The sequence below is a fragment of the Zootermopsis nevadensis genome, unplaced genomic scaffold (genome assembly GCF_977971745.1).
Source record: "Zootermopsis nevadensis isolate Lab colony 2312 unplaced genomic scaffold, Znev_1.0 Znev_ptg000022l, whole genome shotgun sequence".
Lineage (NCBI taxonomy): Eukaryota > Metazoa > Arthropoda > Insecta > Blattodea > Termopsidae > Zootermopsis > Zootermopsis nevadensis.
In genome coordinates this window covers 10,153,138-10,174,518 of record NW_028259154.1, presented here as the reverse complement: position 1 = coordinate 10,174,518, position 21,381 = coordinate 10,153,138, and the positions used below count along the sequence as shown (strand labels likewise).

General features: G+C 38.6%; 2 protein-coding genes and 1 long non-coding RNA gene across 10 annotated transcripts in view; 2 read left to right on the top strand and 1 right to left on the bottom strand.

Annotated features, from left to right (window-relative positions):
• Positions 1-21,381, bottom strand: part of SPR (G protein-coupled sex peptide receptor) — a 619,021-nt gene that overhangs the window by 385,746 nt on the left and 211,894 nt on the right. The window lies entirely within an intron of this gene.
• On the top strand, positions 10,861-13,290 carry LOC147873006 (ribosomal protein S6 kinase beta-2-like). The gene is made up of 5 exons (XM_087354001.1): positions 10,861-10,940; positions 11,110-11,201; positions 11,569-11,719; positions 12,707-12,979; positions 13,216-13,290. Exons 1-5 carry the CDS (start codon positions 10,902-10,904, stop codon positions 13,288-13,290), a joined length of 630 nt encoding a protein of 209 aa, XP_087210127.1. The 5' UTR covers positions 10,861-10,901.
• LOC147873005 (uncharacterized) lies at positions 13,214-15,324 on the top strand. Of its 2 annotated transcripts, XR_015536416.1 has the most exons (3): positions 13,214-13,272; positions 14,099-14,183; positions 15,068-15,324. It is a non-coding gene; the product is annotated as an uncharacterized LOC147873005 (long non-coding RNA). The 2 variants fall into 2 exon arrangements; XR_015536415.1 differs by lacking the exon at positions 13,214-13,272 and having other exon boundaries at positions 14,035-14,183.

Sequence of the window (21,381 nt, the reverse complement as noted above, 5' to 3'; positions counted from 1 at the left end):
TAGTTTATTATATTATTTTAGTCGAAGATAAATTACACTAAAACTTCTCAAAAACATTTGATTCCAACAAATTCAATATATAAGATACAGTTCAAGTATATAATTAATTTGGAACATTATCCTATGTAAATCATAATAAAAATATATTGTGTGCATTTTCAAATTTACACGGCAAATAAATGCACTAAAATCCAATCAGGCTATTAGCTGCGTCAGAGCTGATTTAAAAATCAGAGTCTACGATGCGTCTTAGTCATCAGAATCGACATTTAGTGGCAGACCATTCTTAAGCCTACGTGTGACATTTCTATCGTAAATTTCTCTCATCAGAAATTACAATTTATTAATTTATATGGTGCATTAAGACCTTTCTATTTATTGATTAAATATGCCGTTTAGGAAATATTTGTCATTCTTTCCAAACCACTGAACATAAAATTATAGAAAACACAAAAGCTCTCAATATTTGCAAAATGTAAAATTCGTGTCATTTTTAAAGTAGGCCCTACCTCAAAGAAAACGTATCTCCTTGCATAGACCAGTCTGTTAATAACATGGAAAAGGTCCCTATTTGCTCTGAGAACCATCTTAAACCCCCCCCCCCAAAAAAAAAACAGAATGCATTAAAACGTTGAAGCACTCTGTTGGTCCACAGTTAATGCTACTTCAAAAACAGCTTAAACGCCAAGCCGTTTAAACGTGTGGGGGGGTGTGGTGGTAAATCGCCACGCATTCTTAAATTTTACATTAGATGGAGGCGAATGGTCAGCTCCAAGTCTGGCCGCTTTATCTAAAAGCAAAAAGCCTCCATTAAACAGGAGGCTAGGAGGGTCTGGCAGCTGTTTGCGACGAAATGTCCTTGTCCGGATTTGAACCAAGTTCGACCAGCTTATACCCAGTCACTACTGCCCACTCGCCGAGGTGTTGCGCCTCATCACATTTGACGTGTTCGGTTGCTCTGGGAGAAACGCAGAATAAACTGTCTCTTATAACTCCGTATCTCTCGCTTCGTGATAAAGAAAAACGAGATTCAAAATGGACCTCTTCACAAATGCTACTAACTATGTTATTTCTCTTTGAGATGTGGCAACCACGTAGAAAGAAATATTTTGTTACGTGTTCTTTTAACAATTTTAAAAATTAATGTTGAGTGTGCAGAGCAAAAAACTCATTTCTAGGAACTTAAGATAGAAGAACAGCATAAGATCATTTTATTGTAATTACAATTACAGATTCCACTACCCTCGTAAATAAATTAAACTTAAACGAGTTTATTTGATCTAATTTCTCACAATAAAATGTGCTGTGAAAACCTTAATAAATAAGAAAAATTATGTGAAGCGGCCTTCGTGACTCATGTTGAAAAGTTTGATTCACAGCAATTTCGTCTCGTATTATCTACTTCGATCTCCGCAGAAATTAAGTGAAAGTAGGGTTGTCCAAACTAGAGTCGTCACGCATTTAAGTAATTTCGATGCAAAAATTTCTGCCAGTCGGTATTCCTCTTAGCTTAAGTTTTCCGCTTAACATACTCGAAATAGCAATCCAACATTCCAGCACATTTTCAAAACCACAGGCAGTTCCCACTCTTACGAATGGTTACGCTCCTGGAGGCATTTTGTAAAACGAGTCGTTATTTTCAATAAGTGCAATATTAGCTTCGTTACTGAGGAAATGTTTAAATCTGTGACAAATTCCTTCATAGTCATCCACGCCTTGATCTACCGAACTTCCTCTTCTGAACAACCGTTCCAAAAAAAAAATTATTTAAAATTATTCATGGTCAGGACTTTTACCAACGTCTGTTCTTTAAAACCACGACGTTTCGGAGGCTGGTGTAGTTTTTTACACAAGATTTTAAAACGCAACCAACTCTCCTTAAGTGTTTGAGGTTAGGTTATGTCGTCCTAGAACAATTTGGCTTAAAAATGTTTATCCACTGAAGACACAGCATTCAGACTAACAGACAAAGTACTGAAATCTGTTAACCACAAAAATTCATATTCTGTATTTTAGCAAAAGCTTTTGACTCTATAAATCATAAAATGTTGTTAACCAAATGACATTTTTATGGCATTCGAAGAATAGCTGAGGAATGGTTCAGGTCCTTTCTAACAGGAAGGAAATAAAGGGTTTAAGTAAAATCACCTAAAAATAATCAGAACCTTTTCTCAAACTGGAGAACAATAAAATATATCAATTTAATTCTATGGCCATTGCTTTTTGTAATATATAAATGGCTTTCCTCCAGCAGCAAATAACATAACAGAACCCATAAGATAACAAAATGCATAACAAATAACTCACCACAACATGTTTCAAGTACTCGCATACAAGAGTAACCAAATTGATGATCGCCTAAATTTGGCAAAACGTTGATTAACCGACAGAGTAAATTCATTTCAATGTAAATTGCATTGGTGTGACAGTGATTTAAAGTCAACTACAGTTTTACAGCACATTACAATCACAGAAGAAAGCATCATCTCTGTATTCCCAAGAAGTTAGAATTTTTTTCTGAGCAACTGATGGAGTGAGAAAGGAGAAAGTCTTTGTTGCCAGCTTAAATTTCTTTACGTCGTGTTTCCAACTGTCTATAGTGGATGGAAGATTATTAAAAGTTTAGTTTCACTATAGTAAATTGATTTCTTTATTAGCTGAGGTTATGTTTGGCATTTGTAGGTTATGTTTGTGTCTGTATCCGTAGATATCTGAGATCATTTGAAACTTTTATGTTATCCACTACAAAATGATTTTAATAACACACAGAATTTGCTGGATAGGGAGAATATTAAATTCCTTAAATAATTCCCTATATGATTTACTCCTTATTACTCTAATGGTTATCTTTTGGATAGTTTTCTGCTGTCTACTGAGTTTCCCCAGAAAATAATGCCATATATATTAATTAAATTTGTTTTGTCAAATATTAATGTGCAAGTTAATTGAAGCATATTAAGTAGTTGCAAGAAAGTAGCATTGACACTCAACTCACTTCACTTCGTCTATTTTCATTTTATAATTAACAATAGAGTAACTTGAGGGGGATTAATCTAAAATAAAAGAATATTCAATTTACAAAAGAATATTGTTAGATCAATTACTGGTGTGAAACCTGAAATTGTATCTGTTTAAGAGGTTAGGGCTCGTCCATTTGAACGCATTCTCATCAGTGAACTTCACAGTTTCACAGTAATTCTGCTGTACACTGCGTCAACACAAGGAATAATAATCGGTTACATAGACCAATTGGTAGCCTCTTATACATTTAGAAGAGCGAATATTATTCTGGCATCAGAATGATCATCAGCTTACCATCAAGTCTCGCAAATCTTATAGATAAGGAGGCACGAATTAAAGTAGCATTAAGGGTTAAAAATGGCTTATGTCAAATGTAATTCTTATTGACTTATTGTGGTTTCACTGCATTATCCACCTTTTACTGGCGTAATGGAAACTTCAAAGCCGGTTGTGTTAGGATGCACCGCTATGATTTCACACTTGACACAGCTGGATTTTACACAAAAAGAAATGTGGTTTCAAGGAACATGTCACCAAAGTATTGCAACTTTTCGAATCCTGTCATAAGACAATTTACGTGTTCATCGCACGTAGTTTGAAGACAAAGACACCGTGAAATCTACAGAAACGAAATGTCTGGAAAGTGTCGTTCCAGTGTAATAATAATTCTCAAATACACGCGCTTATCTAAGTTTATCTGCACATCAGTCCTTACTCGTTTTATACAAATGTCTGACTAGAATCTTCTGACGAAGGGAATTCGTGGCGTTCAACAATTTCTGGGGAATGGCCAATTCTTTCCGAAGCCTCTCCCACTAGATATGTACGATCATAACCTCTTATTTGAAGTCAATTTAGTAACCCCTGTAATTTACTTCGCACTGCAATTAATTAATAAACCTAAATTTATATTATCAGAAAGAAAGTTTTTTAAAGCTATACACTGAACCCATGTTAGATCTTTTATGTATTCATTGTTTAAACACACAGAATTTAATTGTGGGTTTAGAAATATTATCACAAAAACCACGATTATTTCTCTAAACAGCATTAGACAACTCATCTTTACAATGGATACTAGTTCTGTAATCTGTGATGCAGACACACTCCATTTTTAAAAATTATTTTGACAAACTCCGTGCTTAACATGGGTTTAAATAAGAATGCGAACTATAATCATTAAATCCGCAAGTCCACACGACCTTAAAACTCACAAGACCATCAACGACATATTTACTGTCGTCAAAACGTTATATCTCGCAAAGCTCACATTTGGATTTCATATGTCATTTAGATGCATACATAACCTACGATAATTCCAGGTCGTCTTGGAAAGGAGCTCGAAAAATTCTAATTACATACGTACAGGCAGTCAGAGACTATAGATGGCCTACTCTTCTTTAAGACGTTTAAAACAATTGAGTCACTCTGCTCGCTTCAAACTTCTTTGATTGGACAAGCGTTGTGATACGTCAGTCATATTTTTGATTGCAACCTGTGAAAACCGTTAGGATCTTTCACAGCCAATTTCAGATTAAAAACTTTATAATAGTGCGTTTAAGTTAGTTAGTAAGTTTTAAAATAAGTGTTTTAATCTTTAGTTTTGTTAGAACAGTGTTTAGTTTAAAAATTAGTGACTAGTTAATTAGAATAGCAGTGAACATAATGGAACCTGAAGTTGGATGTTATTCAAGTACCGGTATGTAGTTTTCATTTAAATGTATTTATTAGATTTTAGTTTATAAACGGTGATAAATACGATTCTGTGTCTTATTGTGTTGAGAGTTACTAGAAATATCAGGCCTTTAAATTGTTGATTACGGTGAAATTATATTAAACATTTTATTACGTAACTGAATTCTATTTCCGACGTTTAGATTGTATGATAATAATAAAATGATTTGGGAAATGGTTCTGACAGATGTTCAAATATGCATTAAGCATGATTTGTGACCAATAATGCACCAGTTATATAATAAATTCTGAGAGAGAATTGTATTAGGCTAAGGTTATGTTTGGCTTCTTCCCTGTGCTTCAATGCCTCACATTAAAGCCGGTCCATATAGGTTTTTAGAACATAACATTATTCATATTGAACTAGGGCTTGCAATAGCGAGGTATTACCTAAAATTACGATGGTCCGGTTTCTTCCTTACATTTACTAATTTGTTATTCACTAATAATCTTATCGTCCGAAGTTACATGATTTAATCTGCTGATAGCACACAAACAAGTCTTCTGCATTTTGTTAGTTTTCGCACTAGCATTGAACAAAATATGGCCAAGGCCTCCAAACACCGTGGCCCAGAGTTGAATGTCTCATAAACAATGTTACTCTTAAAGGTGCCCGTTTTCATTTTGTAGTAGCCGTGTTAGGAACAAACCAGTGGATGAATATTGCCTCTTTAATAACATTTACAAACCCCAGTTTTTTCAGAAGGTCATTGCCACGACACAATCATGTCTGTATTCTGATTATAGTTAAATAAAAAGTTTTCTTACCGTGTATTGCATTTAAAGTTAGGTAAACTCTTTAACCGAATATTCCCATACCGAAGCAGATAGAATCAACAATCGGAATTAGAATAAAACATATTGCGATGCAATTGAGTTTCTGACAGAGATTTATACAACAATGTGCAGTTGAAAATGGTCTGTGTCCTTAAACATTTCGTTTTAATTCTGTTTTACAAGGAATGACTCAGCATTGCCTTTAAACAACAGACTGTAAAGACGTGATGTTTGGTATAGACTTTGACATATTACTCTACTGCGATCACAGTTTTGTCCTTATTATTATTTTTCAATTGTTGCCTTGTAACTTTGTTAAATATACGCGTATTTCACTGGCCTGCCCATATACCTGGCATCTCATCGGAATGGCGCCTAAAATTGTCATTTTTGGGAGTTTGTATTTCTCGTCATTTAAAGCAGATCACCTGTCAGATTGCAAGTGTCACTATCCACTTTAAGCGGAAGACAAAATACAAACGGCCATTGTTAAGCATTCCTTGAGTTCACAGCCGCGAGTTACAAACATAACAATTTCCATCCAGCTGACAAACTATTCTGCATGTGTCGGAGTAGCAAAGTTCAAATGGGCTGTTTATGAATAATTATCTGCAGAAATTAATATTATCATTTGTAGGATTTGAAGTTTTCGCAGTGCTGATTCTGAAGAAAACTGTCTTCTGGGTTGTAGCGCCGTATAATCTGGTAGATGTTTAGCGACGTTTCAGAGGTCCTTGCTGCCCCCATCGCCCTGATCATGGCGGCAGTAAAGACCTCTGAAACGTCGGTAAACTTCTATCAGATTACACGCCGCTACAACCCAGAAAACAGCCATCTTAAAATATTATAATTATTTCACTGCAAGTTCCAGACTTAAAAGAACAGATTTTAGTCTCTCATTTCAGGTTGCACGAAGCTCTTGAAGAGTGACTTCCGTATTTATCACTCAAATGACAATGCACTTTAAGCGGCTAAAAATATAAATAAACACAGCTGTCCTGCAAATTTACAAATATAATAACATAATTAAACTATATAATAACGCCTACGTATGGCAAATATTTTACATACTGCATAAGAGTGGGGTTAGGAAATTGAGAGGTCGGGAAGGACACAGAACTATCTGAGGGGTACTCTTCCCCTTGATTATAATAAACACTGTTTTCAATAGGCGAATTGCGTGATTTAAAATGTAAATTCCAGGCTCAGTAGCCACGCGGTCTGAGGCATGGTTCTCGTTGCTGCGACCGAGGGTTCGAGTCCCACTTGAGGCATGGATGTTTATCCGCGTCCTTTCTCTTCCAGTCTGGTGGATAAAGAGGGCAAGGCGAAACCGCCTTGGTATCTTCGTAAGACTAACCCCGTGGCGCAGGATTGTAGAGTACAAAAACAATAAATTATTTTAATTAAGCCTGTAGATTAAAGACGGGAACTGAGCTAGCTCAGTCAGGACAGTGACTGGACAACCGGGATTCGATCCCTGACAGGGGCAGAGGATTTTTCCTCTAGCCCCTGCGTCCAGACCGGCTCTTTGGCCCACTTACCACCCAGCCTCCTCTCCAATAGATACCGGGTTACTGAGCACTCACCCCCATCTGGTGCCGAGGTTAAGAAAACGTAGGAGCTCTACCTCGTCTCACCCCACCCAAGCGCCTACATGGCGTGCGGCAGGACAACTTTACATTTGTATTGTATATTAGCACATGCCACTAATTATGATATTTGTTACAGGACCTCGACATGTCATCAAAGAAGATTTCGAGATCATCAGACTTCTAGGAAAAGGAGGTAAGTACAACTTCCTGTTAACAGTCGGCCGATTACCCGTGCATTTCTCTGCTTACAAAACACGAACCTGATTTCTGAGTACTTACGAAGCAATGGGGAAAATGGAAGCAGAAGTAGGACAGCATCAGTAGCGTTTTTGTAAGCAAGAAAACTGCAGCTTAACCCTTTCTGGAACAGTCACTCAGTTGAATGTAGAACTCGAATTACTGCAGGAAATTCAGAGCTATTACACAGTTTCAAGTGTTATTGTGTACAAACAACTGGCATCTAACTACAAAATTCATAAACTCAAGTCAAATCTTCATTGATGTTCCCGTAAAATTCTTGCAACAGAATTATAGGATATATTTTCTTATTTAAATAATTTTAATAAATGTTTGAAAATTATAAAAGGTACAGATTTTGTCATCCCTGAACTAAGGCAATCGAAATGCTTTGCCAACATTATCGATCTTTCCCCGGTGGCTCACCACGTTCGTGATTGACTTTTCAGAATAGCAGATTGACAACGGCGAAGTGTTACCAATGCTTAATCGTTACCCTGATATTTTCTTTCATATCCGCTGCATTACGTTATGAATGATTCATGATTGAGTACGAAAGCGTAGATCAAGATCGGCAAATTATTTTCCCCAGCAAAAAATGCATGGAACCACATTGACACTGCCTAACACCACGGATGCTTTTAGAGACTTTTTCTCTAATGCATCTATTAAGTAGGCAGAGAAGAATATCAGCATTTTAGAGCGTCCTTCCTAGCCCATGATCAAGTGCAATGCAACTTAATCGGCAGTGAAATAACAACAAAGCCGTTTCTGTGGCCTATTTTCTCTTCCTAATGTTAACGACATTCTATTGTCGCGTTCTGGTTTACAATGTATCGAAATACCACAACATCGAAATTGATAAACACCAGAGGTAGTTCTTCTTATGCACAATGTACATTTCCTTTTACTTTTAAGAAATCAGAATTAGGTATCTTAAGAATTGTGTAGGCCATATTCTGCCGAACAAAATTCATCTATTTATGAATGCTGGATCATTTACGAAATGATAACATTTATTTGCGGAGACATTTAGAAACGCAGGGTTTCAAACAAGATAGAATTAATCAAATTATGCAGACAGCTCGCGAATGGGTCAAAGACCACTCTCCATGGAGATTCGACACGTAAGCACTTTAACGATAAAAGTTGCAGTCATGAAAACTCACAGACCTAAACGGTATTTCACCTTGTTTCTGTCACCACGCAGGAAACAATATAATCTAGTAATATCCTGAGCACAAGGGCTTCACCTATCGGAGAGAGCTTTAGAGCTTGTTAAAGAGAAGACGAACCACGTATTTATGAATTTTATATTCATCGCGAAGTTTTGGCATTGGAAAAAAAAAAGGGTAGAGTATCATAATTATTTGAAAGGAGACTTTGCTGATACGACAGCCCGTACCTGTACAGATATCAAGATGAAACGTAACTGAGATTCTGTTACAGGTTTTGGCGAAGTTTACATGGCGAAGAAGAAGGATGGAAGCGACGCCGGTAAAATCTACGCCATGAAGAACATCAAGAGCACATCACTGAAGAGAAAAGACATCGAAAACGCGTGGACGGAGCGTCGCGTGTTTGAAAAAACGCGCGACACTCCTTTCTTCGTGCAACTGCACTACGCTTTTCAATCCAAAGAACACCTTCATCTCGTAATGGGTGAGTACATCAAACGAAACATCACCTTAACTAAATGTGTAGGGTCCTCATACGAACCCCGTTTGTGGAATAATCCTTCGCTCTCCTTTAAAATATTTCACTTTTTAGTCTTCTGCAGAGCTTGGATTTGTAATTATACAGTTGTCGGATGAAACATACAATACATCAGCATTCAGTGGCCTAAGACTCCTCACAACAACGCGATCTCGTCTTTATTGTTGCAGATTACGTCGCAGGAAAAGACTTCATCGAACTGCTGGAACAGCGAGGTAGGCTTACGGAGATTGAAACAAGATTCTTCTCCGCCGAAGTTATCCTGGCCCTCCAGCACCTGCACGAGGTAGGCAACCAGCACTCCCACTGAACAGCATAATAAATAGGGCGGGGGTACAACACATGAAGAGTAACTGGCTTACTGATTTCAGGGCTATAGAGTTCTCTTCAAATTCCCTTTATTTTTTCACAGTACATCGAATTCTTTGTAATTTCTGTGAGAAATATCTTGATTCACAACAAATGGTAATTCCTGAATTTTAGCTCGATTCTTCAGAAGAATGCTCCCCGGTTTAGTAAGCAAAGACTTTGGTTAGTTCTGTCATGTCTGATTATTTAGCCGCCAAGTAATTCTCCGTAACCAGAAAAGTTCATTTTACAACTTTCATATCTCTCAATTCAGTATAATAGAACATTCATACTTATTCTTTCTGTAGTTACGTAAGCGAGATTCTCCGATAGTTACCTGCTGAAACACGAGAATTAGTTAATTAAAATGCACGGCATGTAATTATGATCGATCTACGAAGCCCAATGCCATATAATCCATATACGAACATCGTCGTTAAATCAACTGTAAAGAATACATAAAAAATGTACATATCGAAAATGCAAAATGCGTTTCCTTCTCCCCAATGCTCTTGAGACGTGTTCATTTGTTTTTTTCAGATGGGAATAGTTCACCGGGACCTGAAGCCTGAGAACATCCTTCTGGACGCCGCGGGCCATGTAATGCTGACGGATTTCGGTCTGTCGAAGGAGTTTCCGTCTAATCAGGAGGTAAGTTTAGTGCCAACTGCTTTATTCAGTCACTTTAATTCCCTGTGTTGGCTGGAATGTAGAGGATGAGGGGATCTCTCTCCATCAGGGAGTAACTCTTTGAGGGAACTCAGAACAATAAAAATATAAATATCTGAAATGTCCGAAATGTGGGCACCCATATTCAGAGAGCTTTTTTCCTGTACCTACATTTAACAGGGACATCGCAAGTTCTCAGATTCTGAGGGTGTCAACTAACAAGCGCAGAATTTATTACCTACAGCATTGCCTGTTGTCTGTAATTTGCTGTTTAAAATTCCACAAATACTTCCACCATTAAGTATCTTATCCACTTGCAAAACATTAAACATCTAGATCCACGGTTTTACGAGGTGTTTTGTATGGCTGTGAAACGCGTGTCTTACTTCGAGCAAGGAACATAAATCACAAATCCTGGGACCTAGCAAACACGTGAAACGTCCAGCTCACCGAGTATTCCTAAGGGATAAATTTTCGGAATTACACTGTGCCAGTTAAGTAGGGCGAGAAGCAACGCAAACATATATTTGACGTTGAAAGTTTTTGGAAAGTAAGAACATGGAAGACCTTGAAAAAGACGAGAAAACTCATTACGTTGGAGAAACATGTTATGACGTCAGAAGATAAACAGAACTGGGTCTCAAGTGCATCCTTGGATGTTAGCAATCCTCAAAGTTTTCTTTCTAGTACCTCAGTTAGGGAATTGTTTCTGTGTCTCATTGCCTGTCACATGTAACTTATTTAAAATCTTGTTTTTATCAACAGGATAAAAGAACATACTCCTGCTGCGGTACTCCAGAATACATGGCCCCCGAAGTAATCCAGAAGAAAGGACACGACATGGTAAGTGTTTTCTTCTATGCATATATCAGCTGCTTATGATTACATAATATATGCATCAGTTACCGAGCGTACATTACAGGAAGCAGAATCCATTTTTTTCTGTTTCTGGAGGGTGCAAAGAAATGGGAGTGGCTGATTAAAGCTCTTGTCCTAATTTTAACTGTTGCAGGCAGCTGATTGGTGGAGCCTGGGAGTGCTGATATATGAGATGCTGTCATACTCCAGGCCGTTCGAAGAAATGAACATTCAGGCATTATTTACGTGAGTCTCCTTATTTGCGAAGAGCAATGTTTTTTCAACAAACCTCCTCCACAGATTAGTTTGACCCTAACAGAGGACCAGTTGTTATCCGTTTTAATGCCAGTGAAATTCCCGGAGAATCAACTTCATGGAGGAAACCAAAATTCAGGCAGAAATATAACCGAAACAAAAGATTATACAGGGAGTAAATTAAATGTGAGGGACAGGGAAGGAAACGGAAAACAAAGATAAGCATCTCAAGATGTTATTATAGATGAACCTGCAAAACCTATTTCGGTGGCTTAGATTAATGAAGTCATTTACAGGAACAATGAAATACCATCAGGGAACATAATGGCAGATTTACTAATTCGATTCTCTTTTACAGCAAAATTTTGACTCAAGAGCCCGACTTCCCGCCTTTCTTCCCACCACGTGCGTCGAGTCTCATCGGAATGTTGCTCATTAGAGATCCGAAATTTCGCCTAGGTGGTGAAGTGGGGGGCGCCGAGGAAATCAAGATCCATCCTTTCTACGCCGTAAGTTGTCTTCCCAAATCTGTTACCATAGAATATTGCACAGAAATGCTTCAGTTCTGAACTATCTTCTTCCTCGACGCAAGAAATCAAAGTCCCGAAGGACGATCGGATAATTGAGACGACCATCGAAAGAGACGAGGTTAAGGCACCTGACGCCATGTTCTTCTGCCACTTGTTGCATAGCCCCACGTTTGTCTGGTCTCTGTAAGACTTTAAATTTGTTCCGCGGGAAAAATAAACTACTTTCTCTTTTCGCGCGACATTTAACGAAAGAAATCGCTTCGTTATGAGAAATTGGTAACTTCAGTTAAGAAACTAAAGTAGATCTCCGCTCGTGTTTTCGAAGGCAATAAAAAATACTCTACAGAGACGGAGTGCACAAAATGCGATCAGGAAGTGTGACTCATTCCAGAAGACGCCGAGTCGGCCGTTTGAAAATGGACGCACGCCCGTAAAAATTGAACGTCGAATAACTGAAGGTCAGACTCTAATGTATTTCTAAGGAAGCAAAGTGCAGTTTCAATGTTTCTAGAAGTTGCTACTGTTTCAAAACTTCAGTAAATAAATAAAAAGTGCGGTCTACATTCCCAGCAGGAGGCAATCCTTAACGTAGGGAAATTGCCAAGGGCCCCTTGCATCCAAATTGCGTCGTACGAAATATTTCGAGCTCAGTGACATATTGAGGGCCCCAAGAGACAGACAACCCAAAGAAAATTGATTGTAATCCAGGAACAAACCGTAATATAAAAGTTTCACGAAACCTGACTTCAAATTTCTTTCACGTACGAATCTTAAGGACACGACTAGACATCTTAAAACTTTCCTCCCAGTAAATGCGACGTTACAAAACACTTAAAAAGGTCTCAACAATTTACATCAACGCAGAAGACTTAATTTCGTAATCCCTGCAATTATAACAAACTGAGGTGTTCTCTTGTCTGCTTTGCCAGAATTCTTCACTCTGTTATGCTTGTGTTTTGTCTACAGACCATCGACTGGGATGAACTGAGAGCGAAGAAGATATCACCACCCTTCCTCCCACATCTCGACGATATCATCAGCGTCGATGAAAACCAGTTCGGTGTGGCGTCTGACCCTCGGTCAGCGGGCACTTGGCGTCCAAGGAGCGACGACCCTTTCAAGGTGAGAACATGTATTTTTCCTACTTTTATTGCGTGTCGCATCAGAACAAGGCTAATTTCTGGCCCTTTTAGAACACGTGTTGGAAGCCGAGGGTCACGTTCCCTTCGAAGTGTTACAGTCAGTAATAATTTTACTCTGGTGATTAGGCCTTGACCGATATTTGTGCACCGTAACTCTGGTTTGACAGACAGATTTTTTATTTTTATAGGCTTACTCTCTGTTTTACAGTGAAGATACGATTTTATCAATTTCTTTCCAAATACACATTTTTCTGATCTTACAAACGCCGCAGTAAAGACGTTCCAACACAAAAGAATTTTGCTTAAATGCGACTTTTCTAATTTCTATTGCAGAACTTCTCATTTCTGTCGCCATCCTTGGACGAGACCTCCCTGGAGCGTGCAACCACAGTAAGTGTTAACACTTAACATACATTAGTTTCTCAGTACAATTTACGCATTGCAATTTACAAAGTTAAGTAAAAATCCTCTCTATTTTTGTCTCACATGACAAATGATGTTTTATTACTCATCTTTCAAACATATGCTAGAAAATAATCAATTATTAGATAAGCAGTCGTAGGCTCTGACAATATTTACCATTTTCAGGCTCTGCAAGAAAGAGTTGTTTTGCTGTGTCGCTTGAATGTCGCAATAATATTAAAAATGTTAGATTAATAAATTAAGACCACAGATACATCTCGGTCGTATCCGGCAACCTGGAACTTACTCCAAAAAGCATTATCCAATCACGGCGCGCTGTACTCATCAGACGGCGAGCAGCTTACCCGAAGTTATATTACGTATTGTCGTAAACAAGAATAAACAAATCGATCTAAAATGACCATAAAACAGCTGTTTTGCCCCACGTGTTCCTTTTTTGTCTTCTGCTATATTTTCTTATTTGAAATTCGCTTGTGGTCGTTGTTAAATATTTGGCCAGTGTTCGCACTGAAGCAACTCTCGGTTGCTGACTTCGTCCGTAAATCATATTTCATACTGACGAGGGTGGCATGGCCTCAAGGTTGAAAATGACTCTAGTCGCGCGACTTAACAGCAGGTGGCATCGAAGTCTAATTGAGTCTGAAATGGTGCAAAGGGGCAGTTCTGTTGAGTGCGTAATTCTAACTGCAAAAATAGTTGCCTCGAACTTGGGTTTTGCTGCAAAGAATCACTAAGAAGGGAGAATGTTGAACAAACTACTACAAGCAACTGATTCCTGTTTTCGTGTCAACAGATTGAGTATCCAACAGCGCAGGTGTCGAGTGCCCCATTGGCTTCCTCACCTGACTGCCTCCCTGCATCCACCAATCAAGGACCAGGTGAGATATCTTATTTAATTTCAGAACTAAGCGACTAACTTGCATCGAGTTCCCCAACACTTGCAAAATATCAGATGTGCCCATACAGTGGAACTCAGTCCGTGTCGATGTCGGTCTTTTAGTTTGTAATGCCACCCGCATTGAAGTCTTTCTCAGAGTAGAATTCAAACAAATTTTGTATGGAGATTCAACAGAAAACTGCAGATAAATTAGGATTTTAATACGGAACTTCTGTAGAATGTTACAATACCGTCGTACAGAACACGCATGTCTGATCTGAGTACCTGCACCCAAAAATGCTTCGACTGCATAAGACAACTGCTCACTGAGCAAGTTCACTATATCAACTTCGCACTTTGTGTTTTCTCTGTATCTCTCAGCCTCTGACCTCGAAATTAAACTCAAATAACTGCTTCATCAGCTTGTAAAATTTATTGTTCGAGTTACGTAATTAAATTCAAGTTTCGTGAATTTGTGTATTATATTATATTAAATAAATATAACTTATATACTCGTGAATAAGTATCCCTTTCCAGAGTAAAGGTTTGTTTATACGCGTTTATAACACTGTATGAGATATCTGGTGCTGTCTTCCATCGCCAGCGTCACACGTGGTCAAAGTATTCACCACTGCCTCGCACACTTCATTAAAATGAATGGTACTAACATTACGAAAGAGAAAGCTGAATTATGATAAAAGTTCTTTAGTTTTAATTGTAAAAACATTAAAATATTAGACGCAGTCTTCAAAGAATATTAAACCAGTTGTCAACACAAAATATAATGAGGTGGAATAAAACAAAAATTTTCACACGTTAATGTATTAAGAGTAAGTTTGATTGTCCCATGAACATAAAATGCGATTATGAATTTTTCATTTGCAGACCCTACATGTGACAACGATCACCCTTCCAGCATCCCAGAGACGATTCTGAGGATTCTGATACCAGCACGAGGGGTGGTCACAGAAGATCGGGTTCTGCAGACAACAACGCATCAGGCGGACCCGAGAAAACCACAGAAGAGGAGGCACGTCCTGAGTCCTGAAGACGGCGGAGGGCAACAGAAGAAAATACGTCTGTGAAGAAACATCAAAGGCGAACCTTCTGCGTGGATGCAGCCAGAGCAGATCGGCGAAGAAGAATCATCGTCAGTGCTTCCTGTAGTGGAATGAAACAGCCTGCAGAAACATCGCAGCCACTGATTCTCCATTACAGTAAGCAGCAACTGGCTTTTTCAATGTGTAACTTCGGCTTACTGGAATAAGCAGCGTCATGAAATGTTGGTTTCTGGATGTTTCGGCAAGCACTTGCGTTGTTATCTTCAGGGTAATGTCTTTGGGAAAATTAGGAATCCTCCTTTTAATACGGCAGTGGGTGGTGGTGGCATGACTAGAATACCTGAGAAGCAACGACCTATTCAATTAAGGGGGAAAACATTTCCAGTTTCTTCATGTTTACCTGTTAATCTAGGCAAATTCGTTCGTCCATGATTACAGTATTTCTGACCCCCAAATTCAATTCTTTTTAATTCTTCCACTTTTTCAACGTTACGTACTGTGAGCTATAAGAAGTAGTTAAGAAAGGAAATTTAGCCTCTTAGAAAAACATTTTTTTCGGTGGGGTTCCGTCCCTTAATACAAATCTTCACACTTGAATCTCTAACCCCTTTTAAAAGTGAATTGGAAATTCATTCCACAAGTGCCTATCTTCATGAAAAAATTACAGTAGTGCTGGGCTTAGATTTTCAAATGTCGTTCTGTCAGAGCACCACATAATCTGTAAAACCTAACTTGGGCTGAATTCCAGCAATTTCCCCTTTCAAAAACGACAAGGCGTCGCATTGCAGTCTGCCTTCCACGGTGTTATGTATCCATATCTGAGCTGGAACTATTCCTCGAATGTTCCTCCACTCGGTCCATTACCTAGCAACAAGCAACAGTATCGAAAGACTAAATTGCTTACTCGTTCCTTTTTCGCTAACATTTCTCCATCTACGCCGACGACAACTCAATATTTAATAACCAATCTCGCTAAATCTTCTTTTAATCACTAGCCACGGCCTATTTTACTGCTACTGAGAGAAGTAGGCGCCAGGTCACAGGATTATCCTTGGTATGAGGGTCGTGTATTTCCCACAATGCGCCTTATTCCCTGGCTCTGTGTCACCTTAAATACGGTTTGGATATTTCATAACAACTTCGAAATTACGCCTTTACCCCGGGCTAGCGACCACGTGGCTAGGAAGGGAGGGGACAGGGAAGGTTTCAGCAGCCACTTCATTAGGATGACAGGGACAAATTCGATCTTCTCCGAAACCTTCAACATTGAACACTGCTTATTCTCCGACGAAGTTACACTTGAAATTCAGATTTCTTTTCAGGCCAGAAGACCGAACATCATCCACTGCTTGTTGATCAATTTGCATCTGCATATCTTGTGTTTCCCCAAATACCATCAAGTTGCAATTTTTTACATTTATATGTCCCCAACTCTCCCCTAGAAATAGACTACAAGAAACCAGCCCAACTGTGAGTGAGCTCTTGTCGGTAAATTCACATCTGCATCATTTCTCTCCCATTATTCTTGATTATCGTACATTCACCTTCCCTTAATCCTGTTAAGTTCTTCCTTTGGTTGTCAAATTTTGTAAATCTCTGCAGAGGTCATAAACATTTTGTGTGTTCTGGTATCAAATTTCGGCCGTTTCTCTAATTTAGGATCCGCGTCACAATTTCGTATTTGACCGTCGCATTCGACGTCTACGTTTGCTAACACTTCAAAACGTAATTCATTCATCAAGGCCTACTTATACATTCTTTTTCAGTTTCCAAATTGTGGTCGGCAAGTAACTAATTAAATTCTGTAAACCGTTCGTTTTCTCAGAGAGTAGAATTTGTTAGTGACAGGTTGTCTTACGTAATTTTGGAAGGACGTTGGTGCGACATCATTGTCCTTAATGTTCATGCCCCAACTGAAGACAAAAGCGATGATATCAAGGATAGCTCTTATGAAGAATTGGAATCAGTATTTGATACATTTGGCAAGTATCACATGAAAATTCTGCTAGGAGATTTCAATGCAAAAATTGGGAGGGAGGATATCTTCAAACCCACAATAGGCAGCGAGAGTCTCCATGCACTTAGTAATGATAACGGTGTTAGAGCAGTAACCTTCGCTACGTCAAAAGATTTAATTGTAAAAAGTACAAAATTTCCACACCGTGATGTTCATAAATACAGTTGGACTTCCCCAGATGGCAGAACACACAATCAAATAGATCATGTTTTAGTAGATAAGAGAAGGCAGACAAATGTAATTGATGTGAGATCATTCAGAGGAGCAGATTGCGACACTGATCATTATCTGGTGGTAGCAAAAGTGAGGGAGCGGCTTTCAGTAAGTAGACGAACTAAACAAAATTTTGACACAGAAAGATTTGATTTGAAAAAATTAAGTGAGGGAGAGGCAAAGGAACAATATCAAGTTGAAATTTCGAATAGGTTTCAAATTTTAGAGACAAATGAGGATAATGAAAGTGTGGACATCAACAGGGAGTGGGAAAATGTCAGAAACTGCATCAAAATTTCAGCAAAAGAGAAACTAGGATACTACAGGAGAAAGCAAAATAAACCGTGGTTTGATGAAGAATGTTCAAAATTAATAGATCGAAGGAAGCAAACAAAATTTCAATGGTTGCAGAACCCAAACAAAACAAATGCGGATAATCTATGTAACGTGAGACGTGAGGCTAGTAGAACCTTTAGGACTAAGAAAAGGGAATACCTGAAGGGCAAAATTGCTGAACTTGAGACAAATAATAAGGAAAAAAACATCAGAGACCTGTACAGAGGCATTAATAACTTTAAGAAAGGATATCAACCCCAGACTAATTTGGTAAAGGATGATAGTGGCAATTTGCTTGCAGATCCAATAAAAATTGTGAATAGGTGGAAAAATTTCTTTAGCGAGCTCTTAAATGTTCATAATACTGGTGATATTAGACAGATTAAAATGCATACAGCTGAACTGTTGGTGCCAGAACCTAGCTTAGATGAAGTGGAACTAGCCATTGGGAAGTTGAAAAGTTATAAATCTCCAGGAATTGATCAGATTCCGGCCGAATTAATTAAAGCAGGTGGCAAAGGGTTGCATATGAGGATCCATAAGCTTATTCAGTTAATTTGGGATAAGGAAGAGATGCCACAACAATGGAAGGAATCCATAATTATTCCTATTCATAAGAAGGGGGACAAGACTGAGTGTGGTAATTACCGAGGAATATCGCTGCTATCAACCTCATACAAAATTCTATCCAACATTCTTTTGGCAAGATTAACCCCATATGCGAACGAAATTATTGGGGATCATCAGTGTGGGTTCAGACGAAACAGATCAACGATTGATCAGATCTTTTGCATTCGTCAGATACTAGAGAAAAAAAGGGAGTTCGGTGGGACCGTACATCAGTTATTTATAGATTTCAAAAAAACATATGACTCTGTGAAGAGAGAAGTGCTATATAATATTCTTATTGAATTTGGTATACCAAAGAAGCTTGTGGGACTAATAAAAATGTGCTTAAATGAAACCTGTAGCAAAATTCGAGTAGGTAAATATGTATCTGAGAAATTCCTCATAAAGTACGGTCTAAAACAAGGAGATGCTTTGTCTCCCTTGCTCTTTAACTTTGCGCTAGAATACGCCATCAGGAAGGTCCAAGGTAGGCAGGAGGGTTTGCAATTGAATGGGACACATCAGCTATTGGCATATGCTGATGATGTTAATTTATTGGGGGACGATATAAATACAATAAAGAGGAACGCAGAAGTTTTACTAGAGGCTAGTAGACAGGTGGGGCTGGAAGTAAATTCAGAAAAAACTAAGTACATGTTAGTATCTCGTCATCAGAAGACAGGCGGGCAAAATTATCTTAGGGTGGCTAATAAATCCTTTGAAAGCGTTACAAAGTTCAAATATTTGGGAACAACAATAACAAATCAAAATGATACTTGTGAGGAAGTTAGGAGGAGACTAAATTCCGGAAATGCTTGCTACTTCTCAGTCCAAAATATTTTGTCTTCCCGTCTGATTTCTAAGAACCTGAAAATTAAAGTATACAAAACAATAATCTTGCCTGTTGTTTTGTATGGGTGCGAAACATGGTCTCTCACTCAGACGGAGGAACACAGATTGCAGGTGTTTGAGAATCGGGTGTTGAGGAGGATATTTGGGCTAAGAGGGAAGATGATGGGGCGTGGAGAAAACTGCACAATGACGAGCTTAAAAATCTGTATTGCTCCCCCAGTATTGTGAGGGTGATTAAGTCGAGAAGAGTGAGATTGGCGGGACATGTAGCGCTCATGGATGGGACAAGAGGTGTGCACCGGGTACAGGTTGGGAAACCTGAAGGGAAGAGACCGCTGGGGAGACCTAGACATAGATGGGAGGATAATCTCAGGCGGGATCTATGGGAGATAGGAGTTGAAGGAAACTGGATTTGGTTGGCCCAGGACAGGGTCCGGTGGAGGGCTTTGGTTAATTCGGTGATGAACCTTTCGGGTTCGGTAAGCCATCTAGTTAGTTAGTTAGTTCGTTTTCTCAGCCTTCCGATGTAATTTCCACGCGTCATTTCACGTTGGCAGATTTAAGTTAAGTTTTTTTGTAGGCGTTTAATTTGTTTGAAAAATTATGCAATTCTTAATTTTTTGGAATCCATTACCTGATAACTGCATATGGAATTGTATTTAACGTGTCATAAAGATATTCAGAGCTTAGGATTCGTCTTCTATTACGAAAAGAGTATTCCTGTGATTACTTTACGTTGCTCCCACTGGCTGGGATAGTGTATCATAATTTTCCAGTTGACCTTTCGCGAAAATTCGACTTCTATTCAGATTATCGTATACTCTGTAAGATTTGAGGTTTTCACAGCGTTGAGTATGAAGATTCCTGTCTTCTGAGCTGTTGCTCTGTGTAGTCTGGTAGATGTTTACCGACGTTTCAGAGGTTATACTGCCTCCGTCATCAGGGCGATGATTCATCGGCAGCATGACCTCTGAAACGTTGGTTAACATCGACCAGACTACACAGCGCAACAGCCCAGAAGACAGGAATCTTCATATCGTATACTCTGTTATAAGCGATTGTCCCAGATAAATCTTAAGGAGATTAATTTTTAGTCTATATTCGACCGCCATGACTAACAATAAAAATTGCAGTCCTCATTTCCGCGGGCCCCAGTATATAATTACTTTGTTTATTTGTGAATTTTACTTTTCAGTTCTCCTTAAATCATAAATAAGTCGTCCTCTAACCTGATGAAAATATAAAAATAACATAATTATTTTTATGATAGTGTTCTGCACTCTTGATTTCTTTCAATTAGGACAGTCAGGTCATAATAAAAACTTCCCTCACATTTTAAATCTCGACGGCCAGTCAGCTGTCTGCAGTTACGATTGATTCATTGCTCAAAATAAAACATATAATTTATCTCTCCATTACGTCATCCAACCCCGGTGCAGACTGCTAGGGGAAACAAAAGATATGCAGAGAGCAAATCTCGTGGTCAACCGAGGAACAAGCCTTCGTTGCTGCCCGTACAAAGAGACAGGCTGATCCCATTCTTAGTCTTGAGAATTGCCTCCCTAAGATACACCTTGATATTACCCTCCCATCCTTTTTTGGTCTGCCCAGTGAACGTTTTCCAGAAGGATTTCACACCAAAACTCTGGACTCACCACTTGCCTCCACCATTCGTGCTGCATATCCAGCCCATCGGAGCTTCGTAGATTTCACTATCCTGATTATGCTAGGTGACTCGTACAATTCACGCAGCTCCTCGTTACGAAAAATCCTAAATTCCCCACGTATTTCATCCCTCCCAGGTCTAAATATCCTCCTCAGCACCGTTTTCAAACATTTGTAATCTACGTTCTTTCTTCAAAGTAAGAGACCATGTTTCAAAACCATACAAGACAACAGGCAAAATTATTGTTTTATATTTCCCGATCTTTAGTGTTGTGGTTACTAAACGGAATGAAAACAGTTTTTGAACTGGATAAATTCAAGCGTTCCCCGAATGTATTCTACTCTTAACTTCTTCAAGGACCTCATTTCTATTTGTTATTGTTGTTCCCAGATACTTACATTTTGAAACATTTTCAAATGACGTGTTACTTTTAATTATGTTCCGC